The sequence below is a fragment of the Labrus mixtus genome, chromosome 6, assembly GCF_963584025.1.
Source record: "Labrus mixtus chromosome 6, fLabMix1.1, whole genome shotgun sequence".
NCBI lineage: Eukaryota > Metazoa > Chordata > Actinopteri > Labriformes > Labridae > Labrus > Labrus mixtus.
This window is the reverse complement of record NC_083617.1, coordinates 7,920,957-7,943,345: the sequence shown is the minus strand read 5'-3', so window position 1 is coordinate 7,943,345 and position 22,389 is coordinate 7,920,957. Positions and strand designations below refer to the sequence as shown.

The window sequence follows — 22,389 nt, the reverse complement described above, 5'->3', positions numbered from 1 at the left end:
ACAAATCAAAGAAGTAGGCCTACTTCTATTTAACAATTTTAAATCTATATTTCAAAATAGTTTCTGACTACCATGAGACTCTTAAATTGGTTGTTATTAATGTTATTATTATTATTATTATTAATAATAATAATAATAATAATAATAATAATGATAATAATAATAATAATGATAATAATAATAATAATAATAATAATAATAATAATAATAAGAAGAAGAAGAAGAAGAAGAAGAAGACCAGAGAAAATAAAATCCCAGACATGAAACAACTGAGTTAACAGCACACAAGAATTAAATATTATTATTGAGGAATTGTGTTAAAGTAAAGTCCGTTTCTTGACACACTCCTTCACGCTCAACGTCATTGAACGTCATAAACATGCGACTGTTTTCCTCCAGACGGGCGAAGGACACGGATGTTGTTACATGAACCTCGAAAGTGCCTCGGATTCATTCATAATAACGGGCTACGTCAAGTTTAGAACTTAAAAAAAAAATAAGCGACGAATATTTCCTTTGCTGTACAACATGATGTAGGTGGTAAAGTTGGCGTTTTTAAAGACCTGTCCGGCGGAAGTAAAAGGTAAAGAAGGAAACCTGACGACGCATCGAAGGAGAAACGGATCCGTTCGGCAGATATCAACCAAACGACCTTTCACTCTGCTACTTTACACTATCTTGTGAGTGACTCATTCTGAAAGAGTGCCAGCTTTATCTGTCTTCTGGGTGTAGCAACTAACTGTCAAAGCCACGTGATGACTCTTAAGTCATGTGTTGCAGTGGTATCTCAGCATAAAGTTGTTTTTTTTTTTTTGTCGTTTATATTACAGCCATGGATGTGTCAGATTCCTGAGCAGGAAGGATGACATCAGAGGCTGCTGTCTCTGCTATCAGCAGTACCCGTGCAAAGAGGGACTACTACTGGCTTCGCACCATTTTAGCTGGAGGTAAGTTGTTAATATTTACAGTCTATGGATCGACACACACGTTTATAAGATAAGATATGTTTATTGTCACTGTACAAGTACAACGAAATATTGTTGGAGCAAGCCTGTAGATGCCTAATATCAGAAAATATACAAATATACAAATACTAAAACCAAATATTCAAATAAGAAATACAATTAAATAATACAATGTGCAATTAATTTGCAGGTGACAGGTATATAATAAGTATATTGCACTTAGTTATACAGGACTCCAGTGGGTATTTTGAGAGTCGGGGGGGTCAGAAGGTGGAGTAGGAAGGGACGGTGGGGGCTTCGGGGGGGGGGGGGGGGGTGTGGGTGTCGCTTCTGTGTGTTCAGGAGTGAGACCGCTCTGTGGTAGAAGCTGTTTCAGAGTCTGGTCGTGTGTGCGTATAACAACAGGTCTATGATGAAGCTGGAAAGACGCTGGTTTAAGCCTTTCTGTCTGCTTTAAGTCCTGATTTTACCAGAGGAACACTGTCTCCTAATTCCTTTGACACACTGAAATTGTCTGCACAGGTGTCCTACCGTAATTTAAATGTTCAGGTGTAGTAGGTTAACAGCTATCTAACTATAGATTAGTCTGCAGGCCCTCGCTTTAAAGAAGCTTTTCTGACTCGTTTGTTGTCCTTCTTTGGATCAAATCCTCTCTCTTTATTTAAATAGAAAAGAAAAGCTTACATGTGAAGCCTGATTGAACAAAATTAGTTTCTACAACAGACAATAAAATATTTAAATGAATTATAGGATGAAAAACAATATATATATGGATATTTCCTTATGGAGCCATATTGTATACAAGAAAAAAAAGCTACTCAAGTGTGTGCTATTGCTTGTTTGTTTTTCTCTGTTTTATTTTGAAACTCACTTTTAATTGGGTTAAATCGTATATTTAAGGATACATTTGTTGATTATTTAATTCTCTGCTTCTGTTGAAGGTGTAGCAGCATGTTGTGCCAAAACTACCATCGCTCCTCTGGACAGAGTCAAGATTCTTCTTCAAGCCCAGAACCCCCATTACAAACACTTTGGTATACAAACACCGAAAAGCAACTAAGAGTTTGTTTTTTTAACGTATGTGTGTCAGATGAGTGAAACTTCCGATTGTTCTTTTGCAGGAGTGTTTTCCATTCTCAGAGCAGTCCCACAAAAAGAAGGCTACCTTGGCTTGTACAAGGGTAATGGGGCTATGATGATCAGGATCTTTCCCTATGGAGCCATCCAGTTCATGGCCTTTGACAATTATAAAAAGGTAAACAAGTTCTTCAAATATGAGCAGCAGGGCTTTAAAACTGACTGTATGTTCACAACCCAGACTCAGGACCATTCACACACTGCACTTTAACTTTAATTGTCTATTTATTTATTTATTTATTCATTCATTGCACTAAAACTGTTTATTTACTCATCCAGTCACTGCACAATAATAAGTGTGTATACTCTGTCACTGCACCATAACTTCACTTATTTGCACTATATCTCTATATATATATATTTGTTTACCTAATCAGTCACTGCAAAACAATAACTGTATATATTCTTTCAGTCACCACAACTGTCTATTTATTTATTATTATTATCATTCATTCACTGAACAGCAAATTCCCTGGCCACTTTTTGCATATTTCTCTGTCATATCACCACAAATATATATATTTTTGTTGTTGTTGTTTTTGTAAACGCTGCTGTTTAGGATTGATGCTAACAAAGTTTCGTTGTGTCCTTGTATACAATGATAATAAAGATTCTATCTATCTTTAAAACAGGGCGTTTGTTAAACTGATGATGGAGGATGTTTAGAGAAACGTGATAGGCCTTTCTGTTGTTACTCTAAAGGCTTTTTGCTTTACATCCCTTTAACCTGTGCATTGTTTTTATTAATACAACTGTTGGTGTTTGAGCCAGCTGTAGCTAATATTTTCCCTTTACAGCTGCTCAGTACACATATTGGGATCTCAGGACACATCCACCGCCTCATGGCAGGATCTATGGCCGGTGAGTTATCTTTCAAACTTAGGAGTGACAATCCTGTGTGTTCCTCTTGAATCATAGACTATTTTTACATCAGCCCTTCAATTAAAAAATAAAAAGATAAAAATATTAAAAAGACTTAATCAGCACGTCATATGAGGGACAAAAAATGACTAAAGTATAAATAAATAAATGTTGGGAGAAATGCATACAATAATGTATAAATAAATAATTAAATAAATACATCAATAAATATATATATATATATAAATAAATGCAACAATTCATATAAAAATATAATATATAAATACATATATTCATATATTTATTTATGTATTTCTGTGTCCATGTTGTACAAGGAAAAGTAAATATGTAAATTAAGTGGGCCGTCCTAACATTACTGGTCAATTTTGAAAAACAGACAGAAGCAAATTTACACATATACTTTTCCTCTTACGACCTGGACACAGAAATAAATAGATGTGTAAATGTAAAAATACGGAAATAAATATAATAAATAACTCAATTAATGTGGAAATGTATGCATTGATACATATATAACTGTAGAAATACGCTAATAAATGAATAAATACATGTAAAATATATATTAATAGCCTTTTTCATTAACAAACTGTATTTATTATTTATTCATTGATGTATTGTTTTCAGCATTTATATATTTATTGATGCATTTATTTATTTATTTATACATTATTGTATGCATTTCTCCCAACATTTATTTATTTATACTTTAGTCATTTTTTGTCCCTCATAACATCACACAGTTGTCACAATTGTCTTTGCACACTGTGAACATATGTGTAATTATTTCATGCCCTGACATCAATAATAAACATAGTTACAATTGTGTGTTTCTACAACCTTTGTTCTTCTGTTGTGCGTTTCAGGGATGACCGCGGTGATATGCACCTATCCTCTGGACATGATCCGATCCAGACTGGCCTTCCAGGTGACAGGGTATCACCGCTACACTGGAATAATTAATGCCTTCCACACCATCTACCTTAAGGTAGTTTGCTCGTCTTCTTACTTCTCAAAGCGACAAACACATTCTTTACAAACATTTCATCAAAATGATGTAACCTGGTTTTTTTTTTTGTATAGGAGGGGGGCGTCTTGGGCTTCTATAGGGGACTCACTCCTACACTTATTGGAATGGCCCCCTATGCAGGTGATTATGAAGGTTATGTTGGATAGTTTTATATCAAAGCTCCAGGGTCATTGTGAATATTGTAATGAACAAACTAGCCCCTTACCCAAGCTGCCAGTGCTCTTTGTGTTCAGTTAGCTCGACTCCTCTGCCTACAACTCTCTCTCTCTTTTTGTTTGTCCCCAAGGTTTCTCATTCTTCACCTTCGGCACACTGAAGAGCCTCGGCTTGAAACACTTCCCCGATCTCCTGGGACAACCTTCCTCCGACAACCCCGATGTCCTGATACTGAAAACCCATGTTAACCTGCTCTGTGGAGGGATCGCTGGTGCCATCGCTCAGACCATATCGTAAGTGCAGCCAACACGATTAGAGCTAATGGCTCAAATAATTGATGAGCTGTCGTGTGTGGTTGAATTTGTGTCAATTACACTGATCCAAGGATGGTTGATGTGACATATTGTGTTTCTTTTGACTAGGTACCCTTTGGATGTGGCACGGAGAAGAATGCAATTAGGAACCGTGCTCCCAGACTTTGAGAAATGCTCGTAAGTGACACCAATTAGCTTACTGTTAGCTTAGACTTGTGCTTTGCCATTGGATAGCCATCTAGTGTCTTCATGTGATAGGATTTGAGGGAGTTTTGGAGATAAATTGTTATCCTATTGATGAACCTTTAAAAGGACAATTATAATATAATTATAATTGTGCACTGTAATACTCTGGCTTCATTATTTTATACACAAGTACCGACCTCCTCTCACCAGGAACACTTAAAGCACCTCTCATTGTATAGACAAAGAACTTTGAAACACACATGGGCACCTTTGTCTTTTATATTTATGTGTCATTGTTTTATCTTGCATGCATATACTCTCCTCCATGGGTTGGACAGAAAATATCTTTTGACTTTTCTGTATGTCCATTACATAGTACGGCATAAATGGAAGGTCAAAGTTGACTTCGACCTTGGCCTTTAAATAGGCTTACCCTGTGACTGCTTCTTCAGTAGTCATTCACCGCTGTGCATACAGAGTGAGTTGAGTAGTTGGTGGTGATTTTCTAGGCTAATCCATAATTCTGGATTTTCCGCCCGGAAAATGCGAACCATGTGAATCATGCAAATCCATGAAAAAAAAAACAAATTGAGAAGAGAGGGGGTAATGAGCAGCTTCGTTAAAAATGAGAGGATTTGGGGACAGCTTGAATTAATTTCATCCTTTTATTTTAGAATCCATGAGGATTTTTTTTTTTTTGTGTTCAACCTTCTGAATTTAAAGAAATCACTTGTGAGTCCTGTTTGGGTATTTGCAGTATATGCTTACTCAACAGCTGAGAATACATTTGTAATGTAGGGCGAGATATGTGCGGGGTAAAAACAGCTGCCTTGTTCTGTACAGTTACCATGGTACAGTAGGAGCTAGCTATGACGTAGAAGATTGAGGTAGTCATTTATTATTATAACATCTAAAGACAGATTTCAGTACGTATTTTATTCAGCTCTACAAACTTGATATCATTCTGCTTTTGTGGAAAGAAACAACATTTAGAAAAAGTCTGTTTAAAACAGATCACAGGACACAACATGTCCACTTTAAGCCAAAACAAAATATAAAACATAACAAGTGTTTATTAACAGTTTTTAAATCATTCTAAATATAGACTAATTTCTTTCTTTTCTTTCGCCCGAACAGAACAATGAGGAACACCCTCTCGTATGTGTATAAGACGTATGGCATCAAGAAGGGGTTGTACCGAGGCCTTTCTCTCAACTACATCCGCTGTGTCCCCTCACAGGCCATCGCCTTCACCACCTATGAGTTCATGAGGCAGGTCCTCCACCTGAATTAACCGCTCTTCAAACGTTCAAGTCTGAAGCCGGGGCCTGTGAACGCCCCGAGTCATAGAACAGATCGACCGTTAATGCTTCCTTCATGCAGTGATCCAAGACTTGCTCAAAATGTCCTCTACTCTTTTATGCTGGAGCTGCCTTTTCCTTGAGTTCACTGAAGGCACCAGGGGAGTCGTTGCGAGCTGAAAAAGTGAGACTAGATCTCAGACGAGAGAGAGACACTCTCTTTCTCGTTCCCGCTTAATTCTCGCTTTTGTGACTCCCCGCTCTTAATAAAAGATATACCAGCAACAAGTGGCTTGGGTTTGAGCGACTTCGACATTAGTGTCACCATGGATACAGTGGGGAAGTGGCACCGTAGTACCTGCTTTGTTGGTCGGATGGCTTGGGTCCATGATATGCACTCTAGCAAAGTTGTTGGCAAACCTCTGATTGTATGGAAGCCTCCTGATTCACATCAAACACAGGTGTCTTTTTCTGTTGATTTCATGACTGATTTTAAGATGGACACTTGTTGAACACTTAAATGAGAAGTTCCTTTCTAATCTTTTTTTATTATTATTATTTTTTTTACGAAAAGGGAACTCGGTGAGTTGCATCACCCCTACGTATGAACATACTTTTATTTGTTTATCATATCTTCTCCTTAAAAAGTGACATATGTGTTGAAATTTGACAATAAGCTCATGATTTGTAGTTCTTTATTCAGGACTCAGTGTGTCTTTACATTTCAGTGCAGATGTGAGATGCAGTAAATTCAGAAGTTTACCTGCTGACAGATGTATAGACTGAACAGAAGAGCACAGAATTTTAGTTTACGGCAACTTGAGATTTTATTGCCAAACCTTGATAAGAGCAGTTACTGAATGTATTGTTAACTGCAGAATGATATTTTGTTTATGTCGTTTAATGTGCACTCAGATGTTTAGTTTGTTGCTTTGATGCTATCGATTGATGCTGGACTCATGATATGTTCAGTTTCCTTTTTCAGTGTTTAAGATGAAAGCTTTTTAAATGAATATGGATGTAGGTCGGTACGAAGCTGCCTGTAGGGACTGAGGAGAAATTTGCACATCATCACTGTAGCTTTCTCTTCTTTTATTTATTGATTTAGCGACCAGTTGCCACTGGGTGGCAGCATTGGATATACATTTTATTGTTTACTATGAGAGCTGCACACATCATTCATACAAATCTCTAATGAAATACTTCCAAGATTATCATTTCTTCCATTTTGCTTAACTAAAGCAAGTTGTCTGTCTGCAGTTTACGCGTAAGGAAGGCTGAACAATATTTACTATAAAGCCTTCAATTTACTGCCAACGTTTGCTCCAGCTTCTTTGCTTTGTCTTATTTTTTTTTAAACTTATGCCTTCCTCTGAAATCAAAGTCTTGAAACTCAAGATTATTTGAGGTATTTTAAAGCAAAACTGTCAAACATTTGCTGCTTTTCTTTGTGTTTAGTAATATTAATGAAACCTTCAGACTGTTAGAGCAATGTCACGACGCTCGTTTTGCCTCGAAGTCCAGTAATGTCCACCTTTTACAGACTCAGTATATTCAGTCGATCATCAAAATGTTTTGTGATTGCTTAGACTTGCCACAAGTACCCTGTGAGGAATGTAGGGCCTGAGGTTTTGATCTGCTGCTTCATCACATTGGAAAACAGTCTACTGAACACTTTGAAAGCTTTTTTCTTCTAATAGTTTGGTACCGAAGAGTTTAATACCCTTTCTGAGAAGGTGTTGTTGAACAAAAGTCTAAAAATCCTCCATCTTGTTGATGAGTAAGAGGCTTCGTGTAGAGCTTTATCACAGAGTATTTAATTATTAACTAACTAAGTATGCCTACATGCCCGGGCACATACCATCAGTAGTGGCAATCAACGTGCCAGCACAAATCTAGTTTTCATCAGAATTTCTGCAGCTGTTGCCTCACATTCATCAACAACACTGCTCTGTGCACGAGCGCTTAATAACTGCTGCTCTTTGATTTGTCTTTGCCTGATGTGATCTTTCACTGTTATAGATGTTTTTTTGTGTCCTATCAATCCGACATCAGCTCTGCTCCTGCTGCTCATTGCAGCAAAGATGATAAAAGAAGGAAATGATTGAGATGTATATGCGGAGATGTTATGTAATAGTTTGATATGTAGCCCCACCACCTGATGTTCAACATGACTGAAAGCTTTGAGAATGACTGAACATTGACAGTGTTTTTCAGTTTTATTTCCTTTGCCTTGCTTTTTATAAGCCCTGTCTGAACTACATTACACATCAGCTCCTTCAAACAGTAACAACCCTTGTGTCTGTGGTTTTTTCTTTGAATTTGAGCTCATTCTCAGACTCTATCCACCATGTTCTTAACTGAGGGAAAAGGAAGAAGTGGATTACTTGGATGTGTATCTGAAGCAGACTGTGACTATCATATGTGCAAACCTCCAGTTACTGATGATGTTAAAGATCCAACTGCAAAACCACAGTGTGACGATGTGATGCATTTGCATTTTATTTAACTGAACTGGAATACACTCGCTGTTGTTTTCTGATGCCATGCCCTGATTTGACTGTTAAATATCATGTGTGAAAGGTGTATGTGGTCCTTGCCACAACATGAGTAAAATACAGTTAGACTGCCCTATTTAAAACCATGTTATTCTGCGTTTTAATTTGCCGTGACGGACACACTTGTAGTCCATCTTTTTGAAAGGAAACCACTAGTTGTTTGCAAACAAAGAGAATTAATTTGATATCACCCACATAAATGAACGACAAAAAAATCTCCTTTCATGACACACCAAGGTAGGACAGCCATATTGTGTTGTGACCTCATTCACAGCACAAGGGAGGCGTTCACTCCTCCTAACACTCAGAGGTGAGAGCTTCTCTACTGTTTTGCAAGTCCCTCTTCTGCACCGTTTCACATGTTCTTGCTGTTTGTGCAAGAAGAATACATCAGAGGAAGAAATAGTTTTGAGCAAGAAGGCGAGACTACATTCACTAGAAACTCAAGGCAACCCTTTTGAGGGGAATAGAAGAAGCACTCCTGCAGATTAGATTTTGATTGGTTTTTTTGCAGATTTTTGGACACTCTTGGAGTCCCCTTTGTCTTGTGTGACCACCATGCCCGTTTACACAGTGACTGTGTCTACAGGGAGCCAGTGGTTCGCAGGTACAGACGACTACATCTACATCACACTGATTGGCACGGAGCACTGCAGTGAGCGGACGCTGCTGGATAAACCTCTCTACGATGACTTTGAGAGGGGGGCGGTAAGTTGTCCACTGCCGAAGTGAGATGAGGTTTCTTTTTTAAATGGATGATCAGCATCAAAAACTGCATATAAACTGCAGGTGTATCCAGATTGTTAGCATGTTGACAAAAAAGAGGAAGTAGTACATAACAGATTTAACTTGTATTGAGTTCAAATGAAACTTGTTCCCTTTTTGACTTCTTCTTTAACTGACAACCTGTTGGCTTCTGTAAACATGAACTGACAAACAGCCTTTTCATGTAGGATATTCTTTCAAGTAAAAGTTTATCCGTTTGAAGGTTTGTTTACAGCTGCTGTTAGTTTCTTTCAGTCAAATTAGGCAAATTACTAATAATAATAATAATAATGCATATTATTCATGGGCGCCTCTCACATCACTCAAGGTCCTCCTTACAGACACAGCAGTAAAACAATAATTAAAAACAAGAACAATCAAATAGATAAAAACAAAAACAGCAATATTAAGAAGTCAGACAGAATAAGCTAATCTAAAAAGGTGTGTTTTGAGCTGTGATTTGAAGGTGGGGAGAGAGTTAATGTCACAGATGTTTTGTGGGACAGAGTTCCAGAGACAGGTGTGTGTCTGGGGGTGGGGGCTGCACAGCTAAAGCTCGAGCCCCCATTGATGATAGGCGGGCAGGAGGTGAGGTTATATACACAACAGCTTTGTTACCCCATAGTGTTTTACAATAGATCGTGTGAATATGAAAGCATTAAAGAAAATACACAAGAAAGCTGTCAAAAATAATAAAAGGCTGATCTTACAAATTGAATGTCGAATGAATAAAAAACAAAATTCTTATAGAGTTGGTAAATTATAAGTTGAAGCTTCTGTGACGAACTTTCGATTTGTGTCGATTTTGGCGCCCCCATGTGGACAAAGTGGTACCTACTAAATATGTCCTATTCATGTAAAAGTAAAGAAACATATCACCCTGCTTTTCGACAACTACCTCCACAGTGCTTTCAGACATGAGAATCACACCGTCTAGACACTGTGGATCGTTATGCTCATGGTCTTGTTTGTTTTTGCAGGTAATAAAGAGGCATCAGTGTACATTTTAGTCATTCTCATAGCCAGCTAAAACTCCTCACAGGTGCTGTCATTTGCAACTGCTTTTAAATATTTCCCTACCATTTATCAAAAGCAAACTTCAAACTTCAGACTAAAATACAAAACAATTTCTAATAGCACAGTTTTATTATAACATGATATAACGTTAATTGTTACATCAGATTTGTTGTTCGCAGATTTAAAAAAAAAAAAAGTCTGTCAAGCTCACTTCTACTAACATAAAAAGTGGTGAACAAGCCCCTTGTAAAAAAAAAAAACAACTTCTAAATAATCAAAAGAGTGTACACATTGAAAAAGGTTGCAGTGAGTGCTGCACTGGGTCAAACATGTGGAGGAATCAGGTGCACACAGAGTTCATTGAGGAGAAAGGCAATCTAAACTGAAAGTATAAAAACACTTCATTAAACAGGGATGTGTCTACGCATTTAGACTCAACCGAGTCTTTGTCCATTTATTTATAAGCCAATGTACAATCTCTTTTAAATTTTACTAGTTAAAAATGTAATTTATCATTTTAAGATAACATGTTCTTGAAACATTTTTTGTCTGTTTTTAAACGTCTTGTTTCACTCTGGATTCTGGCTGTGATTTTCATATTTTCAAATACATGTGGTGACAGAAGAGATTGGTCAAAAATGAAAATATTCACATGATAGTTAATAACTTTTCTACTAATCACATTTACAGGTGGACGCTTATGACGTGAGGGTCGGTGAGGACCTGGGTGATATTGTGTTGGTGAAGATTGAGAAGAACAAGTACTGGTTGCATGACGACTGGTACTGCAGGTACATCACAGTCAAGACCCCGTCTGGAGACTACATTGAGTTCCCCTGCTTCTGCTGGCTGGTGGGCGACAAGGAGGTGGTGCTGCGGGATGGAAGAGGTAGAAATCATTCACTCTAAATATCTGTCTGTCTCCTCTTTTTTTTTTTCATCATCACAAGGTGCTCCAGCTCCGCTCTATCCCTCACTCTGTCTTGTGTCTGTTGTAGCACATCTGCCTCAGGATGATAAGATCAGCTTGTTGAAGCAGCACAGACTAAAAGAGCTGGACATGAGGAGGAAAACCTACAGGTAAGATTATTCTGCATGTGACATTAAAAGAGGATGCTCTCTAAAATCTCTGCTCTCTTCTACAGGTGGAAGGAGTGGCAGCCAGGCTTTCCATTGAGCATAGATGCTAACAGACACAGCGAATTGCCCCTGGACATCCAGTTTGACAGTGAGAAGGGAGTGGATTTTATTCTGAACTACAGTAAGGCGTAAGTGCTCCAGTAATACAGTTTGACAGGTTTACAGTAGTTGGGCATCAGCGTACTTTATCCAAAGGTGCTTTTCAATGAAAAACTTTCCAGATGCCATGATCTGATGTCGGGCTGCAGCCTGATAACGTCATTCTATTTTCTGCTCTCCTGATTACCTGGAAAAACAAATGCATCATTGTGTGTTTATCACCAGGGAACATTTGCATGACATGTTCTTGCAGATAGACACAGCAAAACAAACAGTTCAAAGGGAAGCTGTTTCCTGCTGTATGTTAGTATTATTTCTTCTCAACAAAGCCTAATGCTTTAAACATGAAACATATCTGAAAATGATGTCTGATGATGTCTGAGAATGAAAATGATTTGGGTCATTTTACAGAGTGAGCTTCAAAGCTGTGACAGAGATGTTGCATCTTTGTGCACATAATCTTTTCGAAGTGCATTTGCTGCAAAAACAAACACGTATAAATTCATTATCTGGACAACATTACTTAAAGTGACACCACTCTTTTGTTCTTGTGTATTGCAGTAGTACAGAAAAATACATCAGATTTCACTTTTCTTATGTGAATAGCGTGACTGAAATGATTCTGATGACGTGGTAGAGAATGATGAGAAGGACGCTGACGATGTTCATGTGTTTGCAGAATAGAGAACCTGTGTGTGAACAGTTTCATGCACATGTTCCAGTCTTCCTGGAGCGACATAGGAGACTTTGAGAAAATCTTTGTCAGAATCAAAAACACGATCTCAGGTTAGTTCCTATTTCATTGATCACTGAGAGGATGTGTTTTCACTGTTAAACGTCTGTGAATGTAAAATGTAAAAGTATGCGTGCGATGAGGATGAATCTTTAATGTATTTGATCAAATCCAGAGTATGTGATGCAACACTGGAAGGAGGACTTCATGTTCGGGTACCAGTTCCTGAATGGTTGCAACCCCGTATTGATCCGAAAGTGCACAAAACTTCCCGACAATTTTCCTGTCACTCATGAGATGGTTTCTGTCAGTCTGGAGAGAGAGATGACTCTGGACGAGGAAATAGAGGTATACATGACGGTTTCTTTGGATATATTTTAAACTGTAAGATACATACTTTTACAGTCAGCCAAGAAATAGTCCTTAAATCACTGCTTGTTTTAATTCCCCCAATAATGTTTAATGTAAATCAATGTTCTGGCCCCAGGCAGGTAATGTCTACATAGTGGACTATGAGATGTTAGACGGCATCAGTGCAAACGCCACTGACCCCTGCACACTGCAGTACCTGGCAGCTCCCATCTGTCTGCTATACAAGAACGCTAAGAACAAGATCCTGCCCATAGCCATACAGGTGCTATGATATTAAGCTGCTGTTTTATTTTGAAGGAAATCATACTTTTTTTTCTACAGTATGAATCAATTTGACTTCTTTTTCCTGCCTCTGCTGACTTCTCCAGCTGGGTCAGACTCCAGGTGAGGATACGCCGATCTTCCTGCCCACTGACGGTGAGTACGATTGGCTGCTGGCTAAGGTCTGGGTCCGTTCAGCTGACTTCCAGTACCACCAGACAGTCACACACCTGCTCAAGACTCATCTGATAACGGAGGTGTTTGCTATCGCCATGTACAGGCAGCTCCCTGCAGTTCACCCGGTGTATAAGGTAAAACTCTGACATGCAAAATAAAAGATTGTTCAATCTATGATTGAAGAGTGGACTGATGGACTTTCCTTCCCTCAGCTTCTTGTCCCACACATTCGTTTCACCATCGCCATCAACACCAAGGCCAGAGAGCAGCTCATCTGTAAGTGTGGCATCTTTGACAAGGTGAGCTTGTGAATTTATTGAAGAGGAGAACAAATATAACGGGCAATTTGAAAAACTAAGCATAGCCATTATTTTTTCTGACAAATTATTTCAAGAAAAAACATCTGATTTACAGCTTGCCACATCATATAATAAGCACAAAACAAATGGAGAAACAGAGTGAGCAGCAGCATTCAGACATCAGCATGTCAGTGAGTGCACATCCTTTGTGAGGAGACAGGTCATTAAAGAAAATCAGTCCATCTTTGTTTGCCTCAGAGCCCTATCCATCACTCTCAAGTCATTGTTATCAATAAGTCGAATTCATACAGTAGAAGTCAAGCAATGATTATCTCTCTATGCAGATGATGTATAACTTTATGTATCTGACCCTATTCAAAGAATATCTTAAAAATCAACAGATAACAAAAAATCAGCAAAAGCAGCAAATTCCCAAAAAGTATTCACCTACATATCTGACATTCATAGGTCTATATAATGGAAATGGACACACAATCTCATGCAGATATTAACAAAGAACAAAATCACACGATGAGCTGCAGAAGTAAATCTGATGATGTTGCATCTCTTCCATCCTCTTTGAGGCAAACGCAACAGGTGGAGGTGGTCACGTCCAGCTGATTCAAAAGGCCATGAAGTCTCTGACCTTCAGGTCTCTGTGCTTCCCGGATATGATCAAGTCCCGCGGCGTGGACAAGAAGGATGATCTGCCGACATATTTCTACAGAGACGACGGCTACAGGGTGTGGGAAGCCACAAAGAGGTGAGGAACAGCTATTCCGTGCAAAATACCACAAAAAAACCAAAAAAACATTGTGTCACTCTGATTTTGAAAGTTTGCGTGCTTGCTGAAAAGAAAAACAGTCACACACAGGACGATAAGGGAGGGAACATTGCTATTGTGAGAGTGACGACATTTCAAAGAAAGTGAAGTTATAGTCTTGTTTATTATTTCAGCCTTCCTGCTTTCTTTCTGACAGCTTTGTGTCCGATGTGGTGCACATCTACTACACCAGCGATGAGATGATACAGGAAGATGAAGAAATCCAGGCCTTCATCAAAGACGTGTGCAGCTTCGGTATGCAGGACTTTGACCACTGTGGTGAGTACATATTACAGACATCCGATTTCATTATTCTGCCTCTGCAACAACAGACCAATGTGACTTTCCATGAAGAGAAGCAGCTCACTCCTCCCCAGCATCTCAGAAGGGTAGGATTTTTCTGGAGGAGACAGGTGTGACAGTGAACAGACAGCATTTCAAATTCATATCTGTTTTGTCATAGATGAATGGTTTGAGGCTGATGACAGGAAGCCACAGGAGTCACAGTGTGGTGTCACTTCCTGAGCTCCTGTGTTGTAATCCCCCTTCCTGCGTTTGTCCATTATTGTGCAAGGACATATTTCACAGCAAGACTTGTCAAAAATGTGGGTTTATGCAAAGATTAAAGCTCGTTTTTTTATTTCGGACCGTCTACAATCTGTGCACAGAGTTTCCAAAGTCCCTGAAATCACGCGTGGAGCTGGTGGAGTATCTGACCGTTGTCGTGTTCACCGCTTCAGCACAACATGCAGCTGTCAACTTCGGACAGGTGAGTTAAAGAACATCAGCAGCCTGGTATTCACAAAAACTGAGAAAACTCTCAGAGAGCTCATAACTTCACTTTTTAAAAAAAGTCATAGCAAGGAGTCATAGCTTAGGAGTCATTTAGAAACACTCATAGAGCAACTCTGAGCGAGGAAGAGACAGAAACTTTTATCTTAATGAGGAGGTGCGGTTGACACCATTGCTTTGTATTATAATCGTTCAGAAGCTGTGATTGGTTGATCCAATAAATGTAGAAAAAAGTGCTCTCTTAGTGATAATGGGCACGCACAGACAGTGAAATTGATTAGGCCTAATCATGGAATCTATTCAGACATTGTGTTATTATGAACCTCATGACATCAACATCTCTGTTGAATTAATTGTAAGCTGTACTTTGAAATGATATTTGAAACACATATGTCCACTTGTCCACTTGTCCACTCTTCACCTGCTGAGAGTCACATCAAAGAGCCTCTAACCAGTGATTAGATTCACGGATTGAAATATCTACTTAAGCCCAACTATGATTCAATAAGAAAGTTTTTCATTCAGTGTTTGGAGAACATTTCTCCATTTTCTCTTTTTAAGGACCTAGTCTTAAATTTAAGTGGAAATTCTTATTTCTGATTCTACAAATGTTAAATGCAAATACGATTTCTTCTTAACTTCTTTTTAGGATTTTATTCCAAGTCCCCCCCCCCCGCCATTCATCCATGAGTCATCTGAGAAATAACACTTTGAGGTATCAGCTCATAAAACAAACGTCTTCTGTTCCTGTTTGTAAAAATGAAGTGCATGCTGCATGTTTGTGATTGTTTGTAGTACGACTGGTGTTCCTGGATCCCCAACGCTCCATCTACTATGCGAAAACCCCCGCCCAACCAGAAGGGTTTAGCTGATGTGAACTTGATCATTGAGAGCCTCCCTGATCGTGGCCGCTCCAGCTGGCACCTCGGGGCCGTCTGGGCCCTCAGCCAGTACCAGGAGAACGAGGTATGGAGAAGAAACCAAGCAATCATTCTGTATACTTACACAGCTCATTGGAGACCAAGTTCTTCACTTTGACTTGTGTTTCTCTCTCCCTGCTGTGTGCCTCTGGGCTGGATCACCTCCCCCCCTCTCCGCCTGCAGCTGTACCTGGGCATGTATCTTGATGAGCACTTCATAGAGAAGCGAGTGAAGGCGGCCATGGAGAAGTTCAAGAAGGAGCTGGCAGAAATAACCAGCACCATCAAGAAGAGGAACGAGGGGAAGAAGCTGCCTTACTACAACATGTCTCCTGATAAAATCCCAAACAGTGTTGCAGTGTGAGCTATAGAAACCACTTTCTGGGGTGTTGGGGTCGCCACGTTTTCTTCTCTGTACTTTGTAAGAGACAGCAGATGTTAACGAGCTCTTCAGATTTGCTTTTTAAATTGAACTTGATACGTCCATATATTTAAATGTTGCTTAATTGCAAACTGTTTTCACTTAATCATTTCTTTTTGTCTTTTGGAAACCCTGGTTAAAATCTGAGTCAAATGCATGTGAAAATTAAAATGTTTTCATCGGTTCTTGCTGTCTGTGTGTTTCTATTTGCACAAAAATATCAGCAACCCCCGATTTAAAATGACAACGCCCTTCATCTGATAATACTCATGCCTCAAATCTACTTCATTAGTAAAACCTCTCACTACACAATTTAGATCAAGAACACGTCTAACTGAGCATTCATGAGAAAAACAAAAACAAAGCATTAAAAGTAACTTAATTTTTATTTGGTTGTTCTTTTAATTCTACATACTTTGTTCAAATGGGAAATTAAACTGAAAACACATCAATATTTCTTTTTAAAAACATAAGTACTTTATACCAAATTCTTTACAGTTACTATTCCAAAGAAAACTCACAGACAAACTTGTGGAATGATATCATAAGACAGGGAAACAGTCATATATGTTCAAGTCCAGTCAGTAGTAAACAAATGTAGCTTTATGCAAGTTACACTCTTCCCAGACACGATTAAGCGACAAGGTAGAGACGCAGAAAAGTCTAGACTTCAATCCAAAGCGATGGGACAGTCAGGCTGACTGACGTCCTGCTTGAAAGAATTTTACACTGGAGAAATCAATTCATGCTGATGGAGACCCTTAGAAATGAGAGAAGAAAGAAAAAGCTGCTCCCAGAGAGGAGCACGCCTGCTAACATGGTTTCAGTCGTCATCGGGACATCAAAACGTCTTTCTCAGACTTCATGAAAGGAGCCAGCTCCTATGAGAAGAAAATACAAACAAATCTTCTATGTCAAGGAAACTAAATATGCCACGTTGTTTTTATGTATAAAATATTATTTGTCAAATGAAATGCTAAATCTTAATGTCTATATTCTGCTTATTTAAAACTAAACTCATCAAGACATTAAAAAAAATGGAAAAAGAAAAGCAGATATTCACATTCAAATGAGAATACGAGCTAATTAATTACTCCAATATCTGAATGATAAAGTGCAGAACAAAATGTGAAAGTGATTTCTTGTATTAATGCCTGGGAATCAAATAAAGTGTAAGTTGCATAAAATTACCGATGAAAGGTTTTTTTTGTTTTTTTTTTATGAACAAATTGTACTTTTCTCATTGAAAAATAAATACAACACAAGAGTGAAGAAATAATCATCTTCTCCCCCAGATGACATCCTGGACATTAAACACTGTTACATAACTACAGAATAGAATAACAACAAAAGGGTAATTGCACTTTTTTATCTGTCTAATTGCACTGAGCCTCGTGGGTAATGAAGTTTCAGAGAAGCTTCTCTTTACTAGGTCTTAATCCAACTTGACACACAACAATTCCCTCGGCTCAAATCAGGTATTTAAATCATATTAGACTCCAGATCTCACGTCGCAAAGGGGCTAATACACGAGTACAGTTTGCAATGTCGCAAAAAACCAAAGCGCAGGTTTCACTTATTGCTGCTGCTGAGCAGTAATTGTCAGGTATGTTTGTTGGACCTTTGTTGTTGTTCACACAGACAGTATACTGGTATCAAAGACAGTTTTTAAAAATGTGTGTGTGTGCGTGTGTGTATGTGTGCTGCTGGAATGGCTGTGAGACTCAACATGAGCCCGGCATCGCTGTGCTCCCACGTACACAAAAGCACTTACAATGACTGTAAGCACAAAACACTTTATCGCCCTGAGAAATCCACCGCTGCCTTTATGAAAGTGCACATCCAGATGGATCCAGTCAGCTCACACATGAGGCCTACTGTTTGTCTGTCACAGGTAGCATGTTAGGATGGAGCACTTTAAATTCAAATTGAAGGTTTTGTTTGTCGATGAATGTGGAGAAAACATCAAAACTTCTTGCGTGCTGAAACGTTGCATTTGCTGTACGTGTGCTTTGTTTTTAGAAAAGAAAAGCTGTAACAGTTTGGCTTATTTAAACAACATATGGGTAAATGTGAGAAAACACTCAAATGAGAGGACACATTGCATCTATCTTGTAAATGAAAGCTATGATAGACTTCTCTAACTTCTCTAATGGTGAAGCTGAGACTTCTGCTTGTCTGACATGCTCCCCAATACAAACATCCGATATCTTAGAAAACACTGTGCTGAAGTGTGTCAATCCAGTTGAGGAGACTGATTGTAACTGTGTTTTCTGACCTTCAGAGTAAAAGTTTTGCCAGAAGCATTCAAATGTAGAAACACACACAGACTGTGACTATCTGTCAGAGGCCAATCGATGCACCGCCTGCATGATGGCAGCTCTCGGAGGGCGCACTAAAATAGGCAGCTGTGGATTTCTCAAAGCGTATCCCGTGACGAAGCAAACAAATCAGACATATTAAAAACTGCACAGGGAATATCACTCTGTAAATACTGTGTCATTCACATGATAGAAAAACATGAGCGACGCTGTTTATGCCAAAAGGCTCTCGTTATGATCTCAAGACACGGAAATTATCTCGTAACTTCCTTTGACCAGTAAAAAAAATGTTGTTTGATTATTATTATTTTTTCAAGTTTTATTTTTTTTTTAATCTTTTATTTTTTAAAAAGTTTACATTCTCAAAGCCTTCAGAAAGTTCATGTTGGGGTAGAGAAGTCATGTGGCTGGATTTTCCTTTTTCTGCATTAGATTCATTAGCCTGATGTCGTATTCAAAACCTTTTTTTTTCTATTTTGACAGACAACACACACGTCTTTCTTTCAACATGATTCCTTTCTTTAACCCCATTTCCTTTTTTGTCATCCATGGAAGGGTTTAAATATGTGCGTACGAGGGAATGCAAAGTCAAATAAACAGGAAACAAAGAATTCCAGGTTTTTTGAATCTGCTTTTCACATCGTACATGTAAGACTTAAATCATATTAAAGAAACAAAAAGGAGCAAGAGGAAGGGAGGGGGTTTGTTCATGTAACTAAAAAAAACAAAAGTGCTTCAATGCATGTCCAGATCAAGGCCTGGTCCGATCCAGACCAGCCCAGGGTCGACATACCGACGCAGAGATGGCAGTGGGTGGATTGGTCCAGAGATCCGATGCGCGACGCTACATACTGATCCACGGCAGGTTAGCCCGAGACTCACAGGAGGTAAAAACAAACAAATCTAACAAAAACCCACAAGTAAACAAACCACACATCAGAGACGTGTAGCCCTCTGGAGCTAATTTTGAGTCTGTTTGTCTCAGTCCTGCTCTCCCAGAGGTGAACATTGAAATGTGTTTGTTGTATGGTTGAGTTTGTGTGTGTGTGTGTGTGTGTGTGTGTGTGTGTGTGTGCGTTGTGTTTATAGAGTGGTGTGCCCCAGGCCTCTTCAGACATTTACAGAAGTCCGTAAAAACAGTCCAGTCCTGGGAAGAGGAAAGAGGAGGCAGTGTGGAGGGAGGGATCAAATCTGGCAAGAGGGATGTTGATTGAAGAAGATAGTCCTGGTCTGGTGGTCTCTGGCAGAGTTGTGGGTTTATAACTTGACCAGGCGAGGATGCGGGATCAGAGGAGGGGGAGTGTCGGCTTGTTCCTCAGTTTAAGAGCATTTCCACATCCACTGCTCCTCCCTCTGGGCCTGTTTGTTTGTGTTTATGAGGATGGACTGCGTGGTCAGACATGGAGCACCTCCATACTGTAGTCCTCTGTCTCTGTGTACTGGGAGGAGTTTGTGTCCGACTGGGCGGGGACCAGCGCTTCCTTGTTCTCAAGACTCGGCTCCAGAAGAGGGGGCTTCTCCAGCGCCACCTTTTTACACGTGTCGGGCCGGTTCTGGACGTAGATGACCCGGTTGTAAGCCTTGAGTCTCCTCCATAGATGGATGTAGACTTTGCACTGGACGTACATGAACACCAGTCCACCTGTGAAGCCGATCGCCACCACCACCAGTTTGGTCCAGAAAGGCCAGTCCGTGACCCCTGAGGGACAGAAAACACAAACAAGAAAAACGAGTCAAACACAGAAAATTAAACAAAAATCTTCAAGATAAAATTCTAATCAGTTTGGAAATGATTAAATTTTACTTGATAGTTTCCTGATTTATTTAAGAAAATAATATAACCTTATAAACTTAATTTGAAATAATGGGATTATATGCCTTTTGTAATCATTCTGCACATATCACTCCATTCATTTAATAACATCAATAAAAGCTGACATGGTGTACAATATCTAATTCAAGCAGGTTTAAAGTTTGCATTTTTGTTTCCATGCTGAAGCAACATAAATAAAAAAGAGGAGGGTGCCATAGTGGACTGGTCCAGGAAGGGTAATTTTTTCCATGCCATTCCCCAAATTATCATGTCATCTTTCGACGTTGCTGTCCTATTCAGGCGTAAAATTCCTCCAAAGTAACTACGAATAAGAAAAAGACACACATAACTGCCCCCAAAGTGCTCATAACGCCAAGGTTTTACTAAATGTGAGCCTTTGTGTATTTGCTTAACTGTGCAAAAAACATTTCTACGGCCTTACAGGCATTGCAGCATATTTGAAAACTGCATAAATCCTGACACACCAATCGTTTTCATCCCCCAAAGTAGGGGGGAAGAAAACTGAAATTTGCAAATATTGGTAACCAGCCGCATCATCCAAAACAAAAACGCATAGGGAGAATTGTGGTCTCAAAAAGAAAAAGAAAAAAAGAGGTTGTGAGGTTTCTTATAATCAAATCCCTCAGTCACAAAATATGATCACAGCCTGTTCCTTCATTCGGTCGTTCTGCATTTGTTAGGCTGAACTTCCAGTGTTGTGTGGAGTGAATGTAACAGGCCTATTTGGGGTGAAGAATGAATATTTACATCCTGAAATCAAGGCACAGGGAAAGGGAAGGAAAAGGGTGTAGAGAGCAGTCAGAAAAGAACCGGATACAGCTGACAGACGACAAAGGCTGACGGGGGGAAAAACACAATTTAAAGTCAAAGGTTAAAGTGGAAATGTTTACCTGGGATTCTTCCGTCTGCATGAGTGAAGAAAGTGTAAGTATCATGTATTACCAGAGACACACAAACAGATTGAAAGAAAAGGCAAAGCCCAGAAATTTTTAAAAAGATTTTCAAATGATAGTTGCACTCTTTAGGATCATGTAAATCATAAACATCAAATCTGCTTAACAAATTCAGAATAAACATTAAATACATTTCACTTTGCTGTAATCTTTGTGATCTAATTGAGAGAAAAAAATAGCCATGGTTCTTTGAGACTTGGCAGAAGACAAGCAGGCCTGGTAAAAACTAGTTGGTATCACCATGGTGATTGAACCTGACAGCCCTCTGGGACTCTAACAAGTGTGAATCATCAGGTTGGGCTAAACAGGCACAGCTTGCTCTTCCATCTGTACACCATCTCTAAAGCACCAAACATGCCAAGACGAAATGAGTGTCCGCACATGAAGAGCCAGCCTATGATACATCAGCTCATCATCAAAGCAGCCATCTCCATTTTTAACCCGGGCAGCGAGAGCACACGCGGCTAGAGCAGAGCAATCTGTCTGTAACTCAGCGCTGCTTCGGTCAAGATGGAGGCAGCTATGATACAAGGGGCTGCAAAAAGGGTTTAAAATGTGAAGTCAGGGCTCCTGTTATTCTGAATATTAAAGGTTTTAGTTGCCCTTCTGACCACCCGCTAAATAATATTCTGTAGCATTCAAAGTCTGTAGCATTCACAGGTTAAAGTTAAGAAAAAAGCTATGGGACAAAAAATGAAAGAGAACAGTGAGGCTGTGCGGTAACAAGTGTCACAACGCTTATTTTTGGCCCAGTATAGTTCAGTATAGCAAACTAAACATGAAGTTACAGCAAGCGATCTCTTAGCTTAGCCTAGCACTACGACTGGAAACAAAGAGAGACAGCTAGCCTGATTCTCTCCAAAGGTAACAACATAAATCTGTCCGCACTTCTTAAGCTAATTACTAATTTACAGCTTATATCTCACTTGGTTTAAC

The 22,389-nt window shown here is 39.1% G+C and overlaps 3 protein-coding genes across 5 annotated transcripts in view; 2 read left to right on the top strand and 1 right to left on the bottom strand.

The window, feature by feature from the left end:
• Positions 1-568: 568 nt before the first annotated feature.
• On the top strand, positions 569-8,511 carry slc25a16 (solute carrier family 25 member 16). The gene is made up of 10 exons (XM_061039811.1): positions 569-677; positions 829-947; positions 1,907-1,999; positions 2,087-2,220; positions 2,900-2,963; positions 3,848-3,969; positions 4,065-4,131; positions 4,298-4,460; positions 4,590-4,658; positions 5,805-8,511. Exons 2-10 carry the CDS (start codon positions 863-865, stop codon positions 5,959-5,961), a joined length of 954 nt encoding a protein of 317 aa, XP_060895794.1. The 5' UTR covers positions 569-677; positions 829-862; the 3' UTR covers positions 5,962-8,511.
• A 175-nt stretch (positions 8,512-8,686) lies between these two features.
• On the top strand, positions 8,687-16,529 carry alox5a (arachidonate 5-lipoxygenase a). Its single transcript, XM_061039807.1, has 15 exons — positions 8,687-8,836; positions 9,041-9,234; positions 10,999-11,197; positions 11,307-11,388; positions 11,454-11,576; positions 12,227-12,333; positions 12,456-12,628; positions 12,768-12,914; positions 13,021-13,224; positions 13,303-13,389; positions 13,974-14,152; positions 14,370-14,491; positions 14,881-14,981; positions 15,800-15,970; positions 16,109-16,529. Exons 2-15 carry the CDS (start codon positions 9,085-9,087, stop codon positions 16,286-16,288), a joined length of 2,025 nt encoding a protein of 674 aa, XP_060895790.1. The 5' UTR covers positions 8,687-8,836; positions 9,041-9,084; the 3' UTR covers positions 16,289-16,529.
• Positions 16,530-16,712: 183 nt separating this feature from the next.
• marchf8 (membrane-associated ring finger (C3HC4) 8) overlaps positions 16,713-22,389 on the bottom strand; it is a 91,921-nt gene continuing 86,244 nt past the window's right edge. For 2 of the 3 annotated variants that reach the window (XM_061039809.1, XM_061039808.1), the window contains one exon: positions 16,713-20,365. In XM_061039809.1, coding sequence (XP_060895792.1) covers positions 20,061-20,365 — 305 coding nt within the window. In that variant the 3' untranslated portion in view covers positions 16,713-20,060. Of the gene's footprint in view, positions 20,366-21,390; positions 21,406-22,389 lie in introns of all 3 variants that reach the window. The other variant, XM_061039810.1, reaches the window with a different exon arrangement.

What these genes read in the sequence shown, in the direction of transcription:
- slc25a16 (XM_061039811.1), top strand. Translation starts at nt 863, where the DNA reads ATGACATCAGAGGCTGCTGTCTCTGCTATCAGCAGTACCCGTGCAAAG. An exon ending in TCGCACCATTTTAGCTGGAG is followed by an intron (nt 948 to 1,906) that starts GTAAGTTGTTAA and finishes CTTCTGTTGAAG; the next exon opens with GTGTAGCAGCATGTTGTGCC. An exon ending in CCAGACTTTGAGAAATGCTC is followed by an intron (nt 4,659 to 5,804) that starts GTAAGTGACACC and finishes TCGCCCGAACAG; the next exon opens with AACAATGAGGAACACCCTCT.
- alox5a (XM_061039807.1), top strand. Translation starts at nt 9,085, where the DNA reads ATGCCCGTTTACACAGTGACTGTGTCTACAGGGAGCCAGTGGTTCGCA. An exon ending in CAGTTCACCCGGTGTATAAG is followed by an intron (nt 13,225 to 13,302) that starts GTAAAACTCTGA and finishes TCCTTCCCTCAG; the next exon opens with CTTCTTGTCCCACACATTCG. An exon ending in CAGCTGTCAACTTCGGACAG is followed by an intron (nt 14,982 to 15,799) that starts GTGAGTTAAAGA and finishes GATTGTTTGTAG; the next exon opens with TACGACTGGTGTTCCTGGAT.